Here is a 17,815-nt window from a genome sequence, read left to right as displayed (position 1 = left end):
CGTCCAAAAAGGGGGTAGTGGGGGTGGGGGGGGGGGGGGGTCATTCCTCTACATCTGCGATGGTCATGATAACGCCCCCCCCGACGTAGCCGGTGCTTGAAATTGGGATCAGTTTCAAGCACCGGAGAGAGAGCTGCGGCCAATTTCAGCGGTGGAAAAAGAAAGAACGGGCGCTAACCCGGGCACACCGCAAGGCCCGTCGATTGTGTGTTGCAATTTTGCCATTGGCTGAGTCGCAGCAATGGCGACAACCGACAGAGCAGCTCCATCTGTTTTCTCAGCGGCGAATGTGGCACACTCCAAAGATGGCTGACTTCACTTAGCGGGACCGCTCGCGTGCGAGCATGTGTGAGAAGCAAGCTGCAATTTTGTTTGCATTCATTTAAGACTCTGTTTACTGAGGCCATGTTGCTCGTGGATTTGTATGCGGGCCTCAGTCCCGAGTGTGTGTTCATTTGAATATGCCCCGCAGATGATAGTTGGTGTGTCTCTAAATTCGGCAGAAAAAAACCCAGCAATGTGATTGCGGATGGGGGAGATGCGGGGGTGGGCGGGGAGTTGACGGAATATATACTCTACGCGCCCGTACGCTTTTGCAAAAGTAGGAAATGAAATGAAATCGCTATTCTGTGGGGCCACTTTTACTCCACGATGGCCCACAAGGGCTCGGATTTGCCCGTTTGTCAAGGACAGAGAACTCTCGTTTAATCGCGCCGGTTACGTGCCAAAAAGAAGCCGAGGTCAAGTTGGCAAGCGGTACGGAGACGAGGCGCGGAGACTGCTGCCATTGGCCAATGCGGATGCGGAACACGATGCACTCTACGGAGAAAAAAAACACACTCCCAAAAAATCCGTGCAACGGAGAAGCCGCGAAAGGCGAAGCACGTTTTGTGAGGATTCGCCGTAATCCACAACCAAACTTTGACACACACGCACCTTTGAGCGCTTTTCGCCGTGCCTTAAATATCCGAGCGATTGAAACATACGCGCGCCCTAAATTGCGGCCACCTCTGGTCATATTACCGTTTGACAAAGCTATGACCAAAAGTTTGGATCAACCGCTTCACGTAAAAGGGGCAAGACGTAATGAGCGGCGAAAGCAAATCAAGTCCTTTGTGGACCGCTTGTCCCCAAATTTGGGCCCCGACGCAGCAGCTCACGTTACGTTCTTGCACATCATGCGCGCTGAGCTATTCCACACATCAGCCACGCCGCAGTGGTCAAATAAGACGCGGGTCTTTGGGCGTGTGAATGCGGCCCAGTGAGAGGCGCGCGCGTGTTCGTCCGACACAAGCGAGCAGGAACAACTCAATGTCATTTGCTCGATCGCCTCGCTGAGTCACAGGAGCTTTGCCCGACAAAGCCAAAGCCCGGACGATGAGCCGGCCTCTCCGCCCCCCCCCCCCCGGTGCTCGTCCGTCAAAAACAGCAGGCTCTTCTCTCTCTATTCACGCGAGCGGCCGGCTAACGAGCAAAGTTTGGCCCGTAAGAGCTCAGGCAATGCTCGCAACTTCCTGTCAAGTTGAAATAAAATGAGAGATGGGGGTAAATTTCCCCTGGGCCCGTCGCTCGCAACGTTTGCTAACCATAAATCATGCACCACTTTCAGAGCAGCGGGAGTCCACACGAGTCGAACGAGGAGCCCCGCCGGACGAGAAACGAATACGCGTGACGCTTCTTTTCCCCGGGAACCGACAATCGGCCGGCGTTATCGATCCCGATTGGCCGGGTGCGCGGGGAGAGGTCGCGCGCGGTCAACAAACACGCGTACGTCTTCCTTGACATTTCCGCAGCGCGGAAGGTAAGAAGAGATTGGGAAGGCCACGTACGAGACAATTCAATCAAGAAGACGATCCCCGGAAGATTCGCGCCTGTTCGTACGGCACGTGCGCGCCGGTGATGGCGGAGACGCCGAAGTGATCGACTCCCTTTTATTCCATCGCTCCTCCGAGACGGACGGCCGCGTGCGTTTGCATAAGTTCTGTCGGCAGCGCGACCGTCTATCGCGCTGACGGGCGCCGGGGCGGAGGTGTCGCACTTTTGGGGCGATATAAACGCAACCTGTAGGGGGCCACGTTTCCACCGAAGATGAGCGGGAGCTAACGAGGTCAATCCGGCGGACGAGACGCGCCATTATCCGAGGATTGCCTTACGTGGAAGGAGGCTCTCTCCTCTCTGTCCAGGGGTTGAGTGACAAACATGTTGCCGCTGATGGGGTCAATGTTGTAAATGCCGCCGGGGGGCTGATCGGCACCCGCCCCGGTGATGCTGTAGCGGATGCCGGAGTCTTTGTCCTGGTCTGAGCGAATCTGAGGGAGGGGGGTGTGGGGGGGGGGGGGAGAAAGAAATAAAATCAAAGGAGAGCATTTCCCTTCCAAATACATGCCATGTCCACTGCGGAAGAATTTCACGGACAAGAGTAGAGCTGCTTTGGATGATGGGCCGGCCCCCTTCGAATCCTGCCGCAGACCCGCCCCCTCCCAACCCCCAAAACGAAAAAAAGCACCTAGTTGTCTTCATGCTACTAGTGCGATGTTTCTTGACATATCGGAGGGGTAAAAGTGACTCTTTTTTTTTTTTTTTTGTCTGCGGCGAGGTGACAACTGATAATTGGGCCTTTGAGCGAAGCGTCAAATTCCGCCGTGCACCCGAGGTGTTGCTCTCACGTAAGGCGGAGGGGCCGCCTTTCCGTTTGAACGCCTCGCGGCATTCATTATTCGCGACCGCGATGAGCACATCGATACTTTTGCTCAGCGCCTCGCTGACAAAAAAAAAGGGATGGATTTGTCGTACTTCTTTCAGCGCCATTGATTTTCACGACGTCCACAAAGACGTCGGGCGTCGCCGCCATTCGTGTGACAAGACTTGGCTTGCTGGCTTTCCCGACGGAACGTTCTCGCCTCCGCCTCCCTTCGTACCGAGTGCCCGGAATGGATTGATCGGCGAACGCAATAAATGAGAAACCGGAGCCCGCGCTGACGGGAGCCGTTTGCTCGTGGAAATTCAGAAACCCATTCAGAGCTTTTCTTTCTTCCCAAAGACGTGGCCAAGAAAAGTGCAACCGCATGAATTTGTTTCGGAAGACAGTTGAGCTATCAGACAGCTTTGCGCTCGACGTGGCCGCGCGACATCTGTCTTGTGGATGAGCGCTTGGTTACTTTGGCGGAGGCTGCGGCTTGTTTCCCCTTCTTGCAATTTGTTGGTTTTTACGCAGGACGGTGGAGCCCGTCAACGCCGGACGCTATTTTAGCTCCGCCTTCTCCGGGTCCAAGGTCATCGCTTTTGAGGTTTTCACATTTTTCATTCAACTGAAACCCTCCCGCCCATTCGTTCCACTTTTCGAGCCCTCGAATGTTTTCAGGACACGAAGGCAAAAGGACGTCGGCGCCAACAGGCAGTGCAACCGCGATGCCTTTCTCATTTTGGGGGACTTGATCCACAAATGCTCTCACGTCATCTTTTGCCTTTTTTTTTTTTTTTTTAAATGAGTCCGACCCGTTACTTTGGTTCGGCAATAATCGCAGACTCAAATGGAGAAAAGTGAAAGCTGGAATCATCTTTTCTGGCTATCTTTCGCTTCCTCTCCAACGCAATTTCCCCGGTCTGCGAGTCTGCAGATCATGCATGAAAATGAAACGAGTTCATCCGTTCGGCTTTGACGGCGCCATCTCTCTGTTTGAACACGATAGGCTCTCTTTTAATTTCCACAGTTGTCTTCCCACAGCCACAGAGCAGAACTTTGCCGCAAGCCGTTCGCAGGTTGCCCCCCCCACCCCCCACCCTGTCGACACGGCAACCAAGCGTAATCTCAAGTACAACGCGTCTCTCAATCATATTGCCGAGTCTCGTCTTTCTGTCTGTTTTTGGAATTCAATGGCAAAAGGTAAAAATAAGTTTGCAAATACCCCAACATTTAGTGCCAAAAGGGTAGAAATACGTTCGGGGTGGTTTTTTAAAAAATGAATTTGAAAATATGAATAAAGGGGCGGCCCGGTAGTCCGGTGGTTAGCACGTCGGCTTCACAGTGCAGAGGTACCGGGTTCGATTCCAGCTCCGGCCTCCCTGTGTGGAGTTTGCATGTTCTCCCCGGGCCTGCGTGGGTTTTCTCCGGGTGCTCCGGTTTCCTCCCACATTCCAAAAACATGCATGGCAGGCTGATTGGACGCTCTAAATTGTCCCTAGGTGTGAGTGTGAGCGCGGTTGGTTGTTCGTCTCTGTGTGCCCTGCGATTGGCTGGCAACCGATTCAGGGTGTCCCCCGCCTACTGCCCGAAGACGGCTGGGATAGGCTCCGGCACCCCCCGCGACCCTAGTGAGGATCAAGCGGTTCGGAAATTGGATGGATTGGATGAATAAAGGGCTTTGCGCACCTGCGCAGTCAGTATCCGGGCTGCGGGAATGACGTTGGTATGATCAATGACCACTAGATGGCAGGAGTGGCGTTGATCAGATCTCGGTCCACACAGCGTGGAAGTGGCCGCGGCGGCGGTACCACCGCGAGGTGGCGTGCGGAGGCGTGGCCACCACTGAAAATATGGACAAATACCGCCGGCTAACTCAACAACCGCGCCTTCGAGGTCCCATCGTCATCTTGACGAACGCCAACCCACACACAAAACGCTCCTGAAAACTTGGATTCAGTTCATTTTGGATTCCAAGTGAACATTGTCTTGTTCATGCCTCCGAGTCCAAGAGCCAGCTCCGTGTGAAGTGCTTGGCAGCTAAGAGTCACGGCGTGTTCACAAAGTGAGGAACGAGCTCAGTTCAATAATTCAAAGTCCCCCCCCCCCGCTCCAAACCGTGCACACAGTTGCCGGTCATTGCGTCTTGCCCGAATCGTAAAGCAGTCGGCGTGCGGCTGGCCTGTTGAAGTCATTTTGGTGACCTCTGCCTGCTTAACATTGCACACATTGCTGTCGCCCTGAGATCACGCGTCACTTTGACTGCAGCATCTTCATAAGAGGACTTGAAACGAATACGGCGCGAATCCCATGAGTGACAACCCATTCGAATGGAATGCTAATGACAAAAGCTGCCATTTGTTTTTTTTCTTCTCCTCCCCTGGCGCCTAGAGTGAAAGAAAGGCAGCGAGCGCTATCACCATCATCTCTCCCGCTCCCGGTGGACTAACTGGCTACTAATCACAGTAAAAATAGCCCAGAAAGGCAGATGTAAGCGACTTAACTTGATGTCTGCCTCCCTCAGATCAGACCAGACATCAGATAAGTGACCTATTTGTAGCTCTTTGAGAGTGATTTCCTTGATTCCTGACAACCACGGGGATCCTCTGGGACAGGCTATCAGCGTGAGAGAAAAAATGGCAATAGGTGGAGGGGGGGGGGGGGGGAGAGGGAGGGAGAGGCACGGGAAGCCAAAGCAGGAAGAAGAATTCTTGTTGCGTAAATCCCTTGGGGGTGACGCGGGACGCGCAGACAGAAGGATATTCACGGAGCACAGCCACTTGCGTTCCAATTCGAGCAATACTAACGTTGGGTCGGTCCCAATCCCCTTTGATTGATCCGACCCCAGCAGGAAAAAAAAGCAAGCGAAATTCCAGCAGACTCATTTTTAACGCTCAGCGCATGCTGACTCCTAACGCCAAGACAAGCGCGCGGGACGAACGCGGCTCTCCGCTCTTTGCTGGGCTATTTTATGTCCTATGTCCGCTTAACGGTTCGGGCTTGTGTCGTGGCGTCCTTCATTTCAAAGCTTTTTACAGTCAGCAACCGGCAAATTGTTTGTTTTGCATCGGAGTTGCCGAAACACGGGAAACAAAGCGATGCGGCCACCCATCGCTATGTTGCTCCAACGCGGACTCGTTGACTGCCGATACGTAAAATGACGTTTGCAAAAAGCCTCATCATTTAGTGCCAAAATGTAAAGTGACCTTTTTTTGGAAAAAGTATAAAAAATGTTTTTAATAAATGGGCTTCGTGCAGCACCTCAATAAGTATCGAGGCTTTGGGTGTGATTTCAGTAGAATAAATCACCACCACATGGCAGGAGCGCCTTTGATCCGATCTTGGTGCTGCTGCAAGGGGGCTCCACTTTCATAATTCTCAAATGAGCCGTTGACAGCCAACATAGCGTTCCTGATGTTCATGCAAAGGCAGCACAATAGGAAGCCAGCACTGAGATAGGACCGCTTTTTGCCTCTGTATTATTATTATTTTTTTTTTTTGGAATGAAATGAGCTCGCTCTTCTGTTCTCTGTTTGTGCTGCCACTTTGTCCCCGCAGGGGGGCAAGGAAGGAAAATTCTTTCAGTCCACAGTAAATGAGTGTTGAACGAAAGAAGGTTGGTGGATTCTGTACTCACGCTGTTATTGCGCCTTTTTTTTTTAAACTAATTTTCATGAATTCCTTTAATCCGCTGAGGTGCCCCCGATTTGCCACAGAGGTGTCAGCAAAACGTCCCGCCCCTTTGAGTTTCCGTAGCAGAAAGATGGCAGTGAAACACGGCAGCCACCCGGAGGCGAGGAGCTCCCGATGTCAGAGAATTATTAGCCATCACTTCACCTACAATCACGTCAAACAAACATTTTTTATTTTATTTTATTTTTTTTTTTACATAATCTTGAAATTAGTAGTGGACTTTGGAAATGACGAAACACATTTCCTTGAAACCGGATTTCTTCCACCGCTCCATTGGTGACCATTTGATCATCTCCATTGTCTGATTTTGATGAGTTACCCCGAGGACAAAACGGCTGCACAATTTTTACATTTTGCGGCTTTAAAATATAGATGAGATGCTTTCTCAAGCATGCCCTCGCGCTCGCGCTTGCGCGTCACTGCCTCCACCTCGGACCATTAACCAGATGGCGGAATGAAATGTAGGGCTGGGCAGCAAAAAAAAAGAAAAAAGAAAGCAATTACAGAGAGAACAAATATTAATGGGAGTTAAGAAGTGACGAACAAACCCAATTAGGGCATTAGCCAGACAATTTAGAGGAGCTCTGCAGGAAGAGCGAATCCTGTTGGATTGTACCGGCGGTCGCTCTGCATTAACGATGACATTAATTCTCCCGAATCACAGCGTGGGAGAAGAAGGAAGAAAATATATCCATGAAGTTGCGTTGAAAAGAGCGCCGGAGATATTCCGGTTATAATGAGACGGAAAAAGAGGAATGCGGAGGCCCACCGAGACGGCTTGCCTTACTGACCAAAGAGGCTCGATTGCATTCTTCTACCCACGGACGCACGGTACAAGAGGAAAAAGTCAAGGACCGTCCATCCGGGCGAGGCATGAAACCCCGGCCAGTTTCGGCAAGTCTTACACAATAGGAGAAGAACGGGGCGCGAAGGGTCTAAGACGGAGGGAAGGGAGGGCTTTGCGGCGCCGCGCAGCTTCGTGCCGTCCTTGCGCATTTCAGCATGAACGCGCACGCTTCCGCACAATCTCCTGCCGTGCGCTCCCACGGGAGGCGGGTCCACCGCGCCGGCCCGCCCGCGGCCGGTCGAAAGCTCTTCCGGGCGTGCCCGAGGCGGGCTCGCTCCGACCAATCGCCCGGTTTGGATCGCTGACTCGAGCTGCCAACGCGAGTCCAACGCGAGCGGTTCCGAGCGAGCTGCCGGCCGGGTCAGAGTGCTTGACAGTTCTTTAGCGAGAGGCTTTTTCTACTACTGGGACTGTCACCTTCCAATTGTCCGACTGGGAACGCCGGGATTGAGGCGCACGCGCCCTTGTCGAGATGTGCACCGGAGGCTCCGGTTTCCAGCTTCAATTCATTCAGGAAACATCTCGCTCGCAGCCATTCTACGGGCCCACGGCGTATTATCACGGGGGGGGGGGGGCAAATAGATCAAGCAGCGGGCCGCAGAGCGCCTATGGAGCTCCCCCGGTCGAGACAATATCGATCTGACAAACGGACGCTTTACTCGGAGTAGCAGATTGTGATTAAAATAATGAAACGTCAACAGAATGAGTTCTCGGAAGAAACGCCATATTTTGTTTGTGTTCGACAAAAGCCGATTGATCAGTCGGGACTATTCGTGCAATTTTTTTTCAATACAAAGACAAATGAAAGGAGCCACTACGACTAACCTTCCTCAGACTCAGCATTTGTGTCTTTGATTTTCCATTTCGCAACGTCTAAAAAGACCTTTGTTCTGAAATGCTGGCGTCGATTGTTCTTCTGAGAATTGCTCATTACGGCGCGCGAGAGCAACGATCATCTACGAGCGCGTCGTCGTCTTCCATCCGAGAGGGAGGCGACAGACGAGAGGGAGACGCCAACATCAAAAGGAGCGTTTTGTACTTTGCGAAAAAGGGAAGCACCCCCCCCCCCTCCCCCCAGATTCGCGGGCGGGCAATGCAGGTACGGTGCTGCGCTTTCAAGAAACAAACCCCGCCCGTTCCCGAAACGACTTCACACCAAAGCCATCGGGGGACAGGTGAATGATTCAAATCCTTTGTCGAGGGATTGCACGCGGGAGGGAGCGTGTCCTCATCGCGAGAAAGAGGAGCAACTATTCCTGGAAACCTTGTTAAGCGCGCGTGAGTCAGCGCGAACGGCACCGATTCTGGGACAACGGAGTCGGGAGGGAATGCAAATTGGGCGCCGTCCTCATTCCAGCCTTGAAAGAAATTGGCAACAAACTATCATCTCGAACAGAAAAACGCTACCCGGTCTGATTTTCGGTCACAAACGGAGAGCGAGACCGCACGTCGGAGCGAGTCACGTGCTTGAACGCAAGTAGGCGCGCTCCTCTGAAAAAGAAATCCCCCCCGTTGCCTTTCTCCATTCAAATCATCCATCTGGCCGTCGAGCCGCAGATCATCGATAGTAATTATCCCGCGCGGGATCGCGCGCGCTTGAGTCTCTCCCGGGTTACGTCGGGAGAAGACGAGCCACACCCTGTTTTGATCACATTCCATCACAGCGACAATGAGGGCCACTCGCCATCGCTTTTAAAGATATTGTAGAATCAGGAAAAAAAAAAAGAGAACCTTGTACTTGAGGCAAAACAGAAAGAAAGAAAAATAAAGTGTGTGTGTGTGTTGTTGAGCTTGAATCTGCTGTCATGCCAACACGCTTGGGAAAGACGATTTCTGTAATACGACAATGTAAGCCTCGCTGTACAAATGCTCTTGTGTGCGCGTGTGCGCGCGTGTCGGAAATGCCAGCGGAAAAGCCGCACGCCCGTGTGGGTGACTGATAAGAGACGGACGGCAATACGCCTTCCGCGGAAAAACTTTTCTTCTTTGAAGGTCATCCGCCGGCTCGTTCCAAATGCAAGTCGGGCCATCTCCGTCGCCGAAACGCCGTCGCGCCAAAGCCAAAGCGCGGACAACGGCGACCGCGAGGGAGACGCGGACACAAGCGGATTGCTTTCAGAACCTTGCGAATGGTCAAAGTGGGGTTGGCTTCCCTGCCGCGTTTCAAGGCAACACGAGGGGGTTCCTGTTATCCCGCGACATGCTGTACTTGGATATGAGGGAGACAAGAACACTCAAGTTCAATCGAGGTCTAGTGCAAAAAAAAAAAAAAACAGACCAAAAAGTAATTCCAAGTGCATTTTGGCTTCCTCCACTTGGGAAAATGTGGGTGTTCTCAGAACTACAATCATTCGTGTCAATGCAAGAGATGCACTGAGATGTGAAAAATACTCCATTGACTTAAGGCGCAGAGGGAAAACGCTTTTGAATCCACCATTCAAGTATTCCTCTGAGACTGCGCTTGGGTTTTTTTTTTGGTACGCCTTCTGTTCATTGACTCACTATATGGCAAAGGAAATAGAGTGATCCCTCGCCACTTCGCGCTTCAAGTTTTGCGGCTTCGGCCCCCCATGCCCCCGTCAAAAATGAATCCAACGAATGAAAAAAATATATCGCCATATCGGCAGAGCCATCTTGTGGAAAGATGCGTTGTTTCACGTTGATGCGCCGATGAGGTTTCCGTGCATGCCGAACAAAGAGCCGACGTCACTCATAGCCTCGCCCCTTCAAAATAAGGCTACGAATGCACGCCGGGCGTGTGGGAGCACGCCGGTCCCTCCACGCAGATGCCGCCATCAACGCATTTCGTAGCGCGACCCATCAACAAGTTTTTCTCCAATTTAAAAACCTCAGCGACACCGTGCGCGCCTCCATCCTACGAGTCAAGCGAGAGAGAGAGAGAGAGAGAGAGAGAGTCGCCTTCTACGCCACCAATGCGAGCCTCGATGTTGAGGAATCTTAATTAGCGTCAAAGGTTTTATCACAAAAGACTGAAGTGAATACGTGTACTGTTGTAAGCCTTGTCTCAACGATGTCAAGCATAAATACCGTTTGCATCGTTGAAACATGTCCCTGTGATGTTTCTTGCTTGCCATAACGTCAGCGATCAGACAGACGACGACGTAAGTGGTCTGTGGTCAAATGCCCGCAGTCGCAGACCTTCACCAACGGAGGGGGGGCGAACAGACGGCGCAAGAGCCGTCAAATCCCGATTCGCAGCTAACTATATGCAAACATGACATCCACAGACAAACACAAAAATTCCTCTTTGCAGTTTGTCGCTTTTCGCGGGGGGGTCCGGTCCCGTTCGCGAGGGATTACCGGACATTGACAACAATTTTCAGCCAGGAAATCTGAGCTACGCGCAACCATTTCGTTCTCCCGGCTGCGCTTTGCACGGTCGGACTCGGCATCGAACGACATTCCGAAGTCGGCCTCGCGCGATGGCGGTTGGGATTCGCGTCCCGGGAGTTCTCCCAAATTTCCGCTTGGACAAATGCCACTCACCCTGACGAGCATGTGAGGAAAGGGTCCTCGGGAGTTCTCGGGCACGTTAATGGGCGGGATGACCCAGTCTCTCTTCTGTCGCCTCAGCCCGTTCCCGAAAGAGCTTCTCGGGTGTTTGTGAGGAAATCGGATGACTCGGGGGAGGGAATCCAAGACTCTGGAGAGCATTTCTTCAATGCTGACCTGGAGAGAAACACAAGCACGTCGTGCCGAATCATTCCACTGACGCGGGAGTTCGGACAAGACTTATTTAGGCGAGGAGGAAAGCATTTGAAGTCGCGCTTCGTCACATGTCACGAGGCCCACCGGCCTCGGTGGATGTTTTCGATTGTTTTCAGGCCGACGACGTTATCGGCGCACGTCTCCCTCCTTTGCGTCACCGCCAGAGCCAATAAACAACGTGACATTTTCCTGTCAGGGTAGCATCAGATAAATGGCATATTGATGAAATACTGCCGCAATAACAAAGAGGCTGACGACGGGACGGGAGACGGCGCTTCACTTTGCCGCTGTACTCGGCTGAAGCCATGTACGGTCTCGCGTTGATTCCTTTTCTCCCAAAAGTGGTTCGCCTCACTTCACTCGGTTGACGAATGATCGGCGCTTGGTGTCGCGGTCCGTGGGTGAAATGAGCTAAAGGCCCACGTTCGAAAGGCACCCCGTTGCTCAGACTGCTTTGAATCTAAAGCCCCCACCGTGTCACAATTTCAAGATAGCCTCCGAAGATGACTTGGATGATCTTGTCTGACCTTCGCAATCGCTTGATGATCTTCAACATTCAAGCCGTTACGGTTGTCTTCCATTGGTGACCAGCAGGCGGCCTTGAAGGGCTTCTCCTCCAGCGTCGCACCTGTTGCTCATCGCGTCACCGGCTCTTTTCTTTTCCGAGGACGGCCACGCCGACCACCCGGCGTCGGATGTTTGTGTTTCTGTCATGGGTTTTTGATGCTCACTTTGCTTTAGCGTCTTGGTTTGGACTTCTGTCGTGGGTTTTTGATTTTTTTTGTGACTTCTTCTGTTGCTACTTTTTTTGCGTTGTTTCCGAACGGACAGCGTGTGAGTCGTCATCCAAGCGCATCTGCAAGTGTTTTTGTCCACTTGTGCGCGACACTGAGCGGGCACACGATGCCACGATGCATATGCCATCCAGCCAGTGAGTGCGAAGGGCTTGAAAGAGCCAGAGGCTGGCAGGGCCAGCTGGCAGCTCTCTGCTCCCGGCTATGCTGAGCATTGTGCGGGACCCAAGCCCCTCAAGCCGTGGACGCGACATCTGGAGCTTCCGCAGTCTGACAAACAAGGAGGACAACGGCACGTGAGCTCATGGCTCATTCTGTGCGCGGCGCAATATGTCTTCGGCGTCGTCGTGTAATTTGCGGAAGAGAGATCACAGCGCGAGTGAGAAAGGTTGTGCTCGCAAAAGGAATCAAATGAACGTTCAATTTTGGAGTCGGATTTGCCCGCATCGCGTGGAATTCTGACAACCTATGCGAAATGAGCGCAGGCTGTACACCGAGGGGGGGGGGGGGGGGTCCATCCACACTTTTTCGTTTGAATCTCGCATACACAGAAAAAAGTGGAAGGATGAAGGGGCCACTTAAACCTTCGTCCACTTTTTGAAACACACCAAAGTCAGTCAAGAAAGCAATTGTAGATTGTTTGTATTATCTGCTTAATTTCATCATTAATAGTAGTGACCCCCACATTTTCTGACGGCCTCCCTTCTCACTCTGCCCACCTTCATCTTTTTAAATGTCAAATGTCAGTTGACAGTTTTTTTTTTTTGTTTATTTATCATGTCGCTGGCCGCTGCAAAATGGACGGCGGGCTGCAAATGGCCCCCGGGCCGTAGTTCGGACACCTCCGGCGTCCGCACTCGCCGGCCATGAACGTACGTAACGTAGCGCCGCAAACTTTGCTCGTCCGTGACCTCGGAACCAAAAGGCTCCAAGGCCGCCCCCACCTGGCGGCGCCGTGCGGAATCTCCCGCCAACGGGTGAGACTATCTTGGGCCGAGCGTGCTAAAAATGCAAATCAAATAAGCACTCAAAGCAGTTGCGGAAACCGGTGGATTTCAGATCCGCCGGCGCGTAACGAATAGGCTCGAAGCCGGCGGAGGAAGCGAGCCGGCGTGCCGTGAAATCGGTGCGGGTGGGAGAGCACTCGACGAGAGGCGCGCCACCTGGGCGGGGTGCGATAGCGCCAGCGCGTCAAGCCCGCCCAAAGACTCAAAGGCCAAAGATGCTGCACGGAACCCTGCAAAATGAACATTGCGGCTGAGCTATTTTTGTTTTCAAGGCAAAGCGACGCCCTCTCAAGACAGCGCCACAAGAAAGCTCTGATGGGAGATAACTCCAGCAAGTCGTTGGCATCGTGTCTCCCCTGCGCTGAACAAAAACAACCGGCTAGCCCGGCGGCTTCTCGCCTTTCTTCAAAACCAGCGGCCAGTGAATGCGGTGTCGGCTTCCGCAAGGAAGATGAGCGCATTTCCTCCGACGAGTAAAACGCTGCCGGCGGCCTGACGACGGGATGCCCGCGTCTCAAGCGCGTTGGCGTGAGCCAGCTTCACGGACGCACCGGCCGAGCGATGGAGAGCGAGCGCACTCCGGGTGGCTCGAGGCCGCCGCCGTTGCACACTGTGCCGAGTGGCGGCCTTTCGACTTACGACCGAGCGCGGCGGCGCCGGCGTGGCATCCGCTCAGTGGATGCTTGCGTTTGAAAAGCGGAAATAAAGAAACGGGATGGGTCGGGTACCTCGGTCAGGGGGAGAGGATGGGGATGTCCGGCCGGCGCGAGCTTCACGGTGGTCTCCCAGACGCGCGGGTCAAAGAGCTCTCGGGCGGTCACCATGAATTGGACGGGCTCCGAAAGGTTTGCGGACTCCTGCTCGGCATACACGACGCCATCGGGCCTCACGCCGAAGTTGGGGTCGCTGCTCACAAAGCCCACCTCTCTGCTGCGCCGGCACTCTTCAAACGTCACTGCGGAGAAAGCCGGAGAAAGAGGTGACAGAGTTAGAGGACATCAAAGCCAGATTTATTCGGGCAAATCCTCGACACGTTTTCAGATGAACCCGCAGCCATCAAACGGCGTCTTGAAAGATCTCATCCCTTTTGCTGTCACTCGCGACTCCTCACACTTTGACATCTCTGGCAAAACGAAGCGCTTATCTTTCTCTGAAGCGGATACGCGGGGGAGCCCGATTCTCTATTGCACCGTTCTTCTTTCCCGACGAGACGCAGAGCGACGTCGGGACGGAATTACTCTCGGCTTCTCCGGGGAAAGCGCGAGGACGAGCTGTTCCCGCCGCCAAATTCCGACCGAACTCGGCGGCGGGCCGCCTCGCGGTGGAAAAGATGACAATGACGACGACGACACCAAAACAACCGATTGCAAAAGAAGCCGTCCGATTTTAACGGAAGTGGAGCTCTCGTCAACAGTTGACCTTCATCAAACGATCGGCAGAAAATACGCTCACCCCAATAAAAGCCACCACACTGAATAGAGGTCTTGACAAGCAACGTGGTTCTATCGAAGGCGTTTGGGTTCGGCGGAGATCTGCACGCAACACTCTTGACTCGCCAGGTAGCGGTCGTGGCGAAAACACAAAAATGCCCCCACATCCAGGATAGCGTTCACCATTTCGGCCCGTTGCAAAGTAAATCGCCTTTTCGCGCACAAAAAACGTCGGGGCCGCCGCCATATGCCGGCGTGGCGACAGAAGCGGCGCAGTCCTCCTCCGAGCCAATGAACCGACGCGCTAAAATGAGAACGATGGTGGAAAGCCCACTTTTTGATTTGCCCGCGCACACATTTTGGGATGTCGGCAGTGCTTGGCCGCCAATCAAATGTCAGGCTCCCAACGGAAAGATTAGAATAATTGAGCGAACGTGCTGCTGGGTTTTATTTTTCAAGACCGGAGGTGGAGACAACACGCATTTGAAAAAAGCTCGCCCGGCAGCTTCAAAATAATCTCTCGACCTCTGGGCTTCACGGTTCAAGTGAAAAAGGGAAGGCGCCAGTCGAGAAATCCCGTGCGTGGGCACGTGCGACATGCGCGGTTGGTGCCGGCACGCGCGACTGAAGAAGTGTGTGCCCGGAGGGGCGGGGCCAGCAAGCGGAGAGGGCGCGCCTGGCGCTCTCTTTCCGTAAAATGATGCATCGGGGACTAAAACTGTTCGTGACGTCACTTCACTTCACCCACGCGCGCGCGCGGGGTGTGCGCCCGGTACGCGCGCGTTCACTTGTCGTTACGGCGCGGGACACGTGGAATCCGCTCGAGGCCTCCTTTGTTTTCCATCTCCGGTGCAGGTAGAACATCTGCGAAAGAAGACGCCCCGTAGCCTTCCCGGTGAAGGCGTAGGTGCCGACAAGGCTGTCGAGGTCTTTGAGACTGCGTGAGAAAGCGGATGATGTTGTGCGGGCCACCTTGCTCAGCTGGAAGATTTTTAGCGCGTCGGATTCCGATTTTCTTTTTCTGCTCGGCGGCTTCACGGGCTTCCTCCGTTTGTGATAGCCGCATGCAACAATTCAAGGGCGAGAGCGCCGCACGATGAGCTCGTTTGCGTAGCGGCACGACAAGACGCGCTCTGTTAGCATCGTACTTGCTGTCTTCCGTCAGAGTTTTTTTTTTTTTTTTTTAATTCATGCGAAGTGTTTTTCAGACCGGCATTCACATTCATTTTGGGTACAAATTTGTCTCTCGCTGAAGGAACGGGACGCCATTGAGATTATCTGAGGACGCGGCCGTCTCCGGCCCTGCCGTTTATCTCCTCCGCATTAGCCTCCTCTCATGTGTGCGTTCACGAGCGGGCTTGAGGAATGAAGAAGGAGAAAGGGGCAGCTAAGGCGGCGCAGAGGAAGCAATTAAGCGGCCGGGTCACAGATTGAAGTCGCAGGCGTCGCTGATTGACGCGGTCTCTCTCCTCTTGTCTCGCGAGTGGGTGGGTACACAGATTTCTCAAATGAGAGTTGCCCCCCCCCCCCCGGCGCATGTGATCGGAAAAAAAAAATGTCACTTCTTACCGGCGTCTTCTGCGCGCTCTTGACGCGTTTAGGAGTTGGTGTTGATGGATCTAAATCCGAAAGATGTGTTATGGCGCGGCGCGGGATACGCCGAAGAGCTTTTCTGAATATTCAACGGCGCGAATGGAACGGCATTTGTCTTCGCACTAAACGCTAACGAGAATGCAAACGTTTTCAAGGTCCACATTTTGCGAATTCAAGGAAAAGAAGGCTACATTCCATAGAATCGGGAGTCCGATTTCACACGCATGGAGCCCACTCCGCATTGTATGCGGGTGGTATTTTTCATGCACTTTGTATTTGCGGTGTATCTTATTTTGAAGGCGCGTTTAAAGGTTAGCATCGCGACCAGAGAGCGCTGCGGCCAGACGGGACCTTCCCGTGTCATGATTCGCGTTGAATTTTAGCTTTCGCAAATACTACACACTTTTCATGCAGGTCATATCATATTTATCTGCCACACCTTAAAGGTGTCTTTTCCCTGAAAATATTGTCTGACATTAAAGCGAAAAACATCGGGGATCGCTGCTCTACATGATACATACCGACGAGTATAAATTGCGACCCAGATGGTTTGGAAAACAGTGTCTGGAACGACCGAATGCTTGGATGGGTTTCCCAGGGCTGTGAACTTGCATGAGCATCGCAATCCCTGCTTGAAATCCTCTCTGGCTTTTGGCTCATTGTCACATCAGCAGCGACTGCAGCCGCGACGAAGATGCGAAACCCGCCTTTGAAGCGATCCAGTAAAGCGCATCAAGGAAGCGGACGATACCGGGAAAAAGGTTCCCGATCGATCCACGAGCCCCGTGTTCCACGATCAGGACGAACGTTCCTTTCGAGACACGGAAAACTGCACCAACACATTTATTCTTCTTTCCGTTTGTTTTTTTTTTTTTCTAACCGGATGGCACTTCTTGGACGCACGGTGCCCCACGGGCTGGCCATTCGATTTAGCGTGAGCGGAGAAGGATCGCCGCTAATCGCGGCGATATCTTTTTTAAAGAGGTGAAGCGAGGAAACGGCCTCGAGGCGACGTCAGTCAACACAATGGCGGCTATCTTCTCGTACAAGCTAATGATTGTACATTGCCCGAGGCGAGGGAGGGAGGGGGGGGGGCACATACTACTTTGGCCGAATGAACTTTGGGCCGAGATCGGGGAACAAAAGGGGCTTCTGGGTAATATCGGCGCCTCTCACTGAGCCATATAATTGCCGTGATGAAAAGTCATTACTCTCGCGTTCGCACTTTTTTGGAGGTCTCACACGACGTCAAAGAAAGCGGTTTAATGTGAGGAGGCGACTTTTTTCGTTTTAGATAACGCTTGAACTTTTTAATAGCTGACACGAGGCATCGGTGCCTTTCATTAGAATGAAAGAGAACTTTTGGGATGGCCGACTTACAGATTGCGCGCCGTTGCCTCTGTGACCGGAGCAACTCTGAGTAGTTCTAACCATGGAGGTCAGCGCCAAATTGGACGACGTCGTCGTCAGAAACAAGGTAACTCTTGACTTTTCTTCCACTTTCAAACGACAATTGACCCCCGCGCACTTGCCATTCGCAAAGTTGCAGATTTATTTCTTTTATTTCTGGCCCCTAAAGAGCCATCTATTTTTTTTGGCCGATTTTATGTGTTGGTTCCAATTGGATACCTTCTTGACTCGCCCATAGGGTGTAGAAATCGCAAGAACCATCGACGGGTATGGTCACCGATGGACTTGTCCGTCGGTCGAGCTGCAGCGGGGGACATGGCCGGGGACAGCACAATGTATGCAAATGTTTGGGGCTCCATTTGATCTCATCTAATCCCTATTTCGCATTTCCCATCAGAGAAAAGAGCGTTTCTTGAATCTTTTTTTTTTTTTTTGAGTCGCTTGACCCCAAAAAAAAGAAAAGAAAGCAAATGATTCCAGGGGCCCCTCGAGAGCGCGTGCGGTCGTACCAGTTGCCCGCCCCCGATGGAGCGCAACGTGCCTCGGCCTGCGAATGACACCATTTCTGCCACCATCCGCCATCCACCCGGGTCTTATTAGCATAAGTGCGCCGGAATACTTCCCCGGTGATT

At 52.8% G+C, this 17,815-nt stretch overlaps 1 protein-coding gene across 2 annotated transcripts in view; it reads right to left on the bottom strand.

Annotated features, from left to right (window-relative positions):
- cdh4 (cadherin 4, type 1, R-cadherin (retinal)) overlaps positions 1 to 17,815 on the bottom strand; it is a 91,370-nt gene that overhangs the window by 15,662 nt on the left and 57,893 nt on the right. For both annotated transcript variants that reach the window (XM_086117541.1, XM_086117542.1), the window contains exons 3-5: positions 13,479 to 13,705; positions 10,728 to 10,910; positions 2,154 to 2,309 (exon numbers count right to left, since the gene is read on the bottom strand). In XM_086117541.1, coding sequence (XP_085973667.1) covers positions 2,154 to 2,309; positions 10,728 to 10,910; positions 13,479 to 13,705 — 566 coding nt within the window. The remainder of the gene's footprint in view (positions 1 to 2,153; positions 2,310 to 10,727; positions 10,911 to 13,478; positions 13,706 to 17,815) is intronic.

The sequence above is a fragment of the Hippocampus guttulatus genome, chromosome 8 (genome assembly GCF_054856545.1).
Source record: "Hippocampus guttulatus isolate MCC_2025c chromosome 8, RoL_Hgut_1.0, whole genome shotgun sequence".
Taxonomy (NCBI): Eukaryota; Metazoa; Chordata; class Actinopteri; order Syngnathiformes; family Syngnathidae; genus Hippocampus; species Hippocampus guttulatus.
Note: the sequence above shows the minus strand (reverse complement) of the source record. Positions and strands in the feature narration are given on the sequence as shown.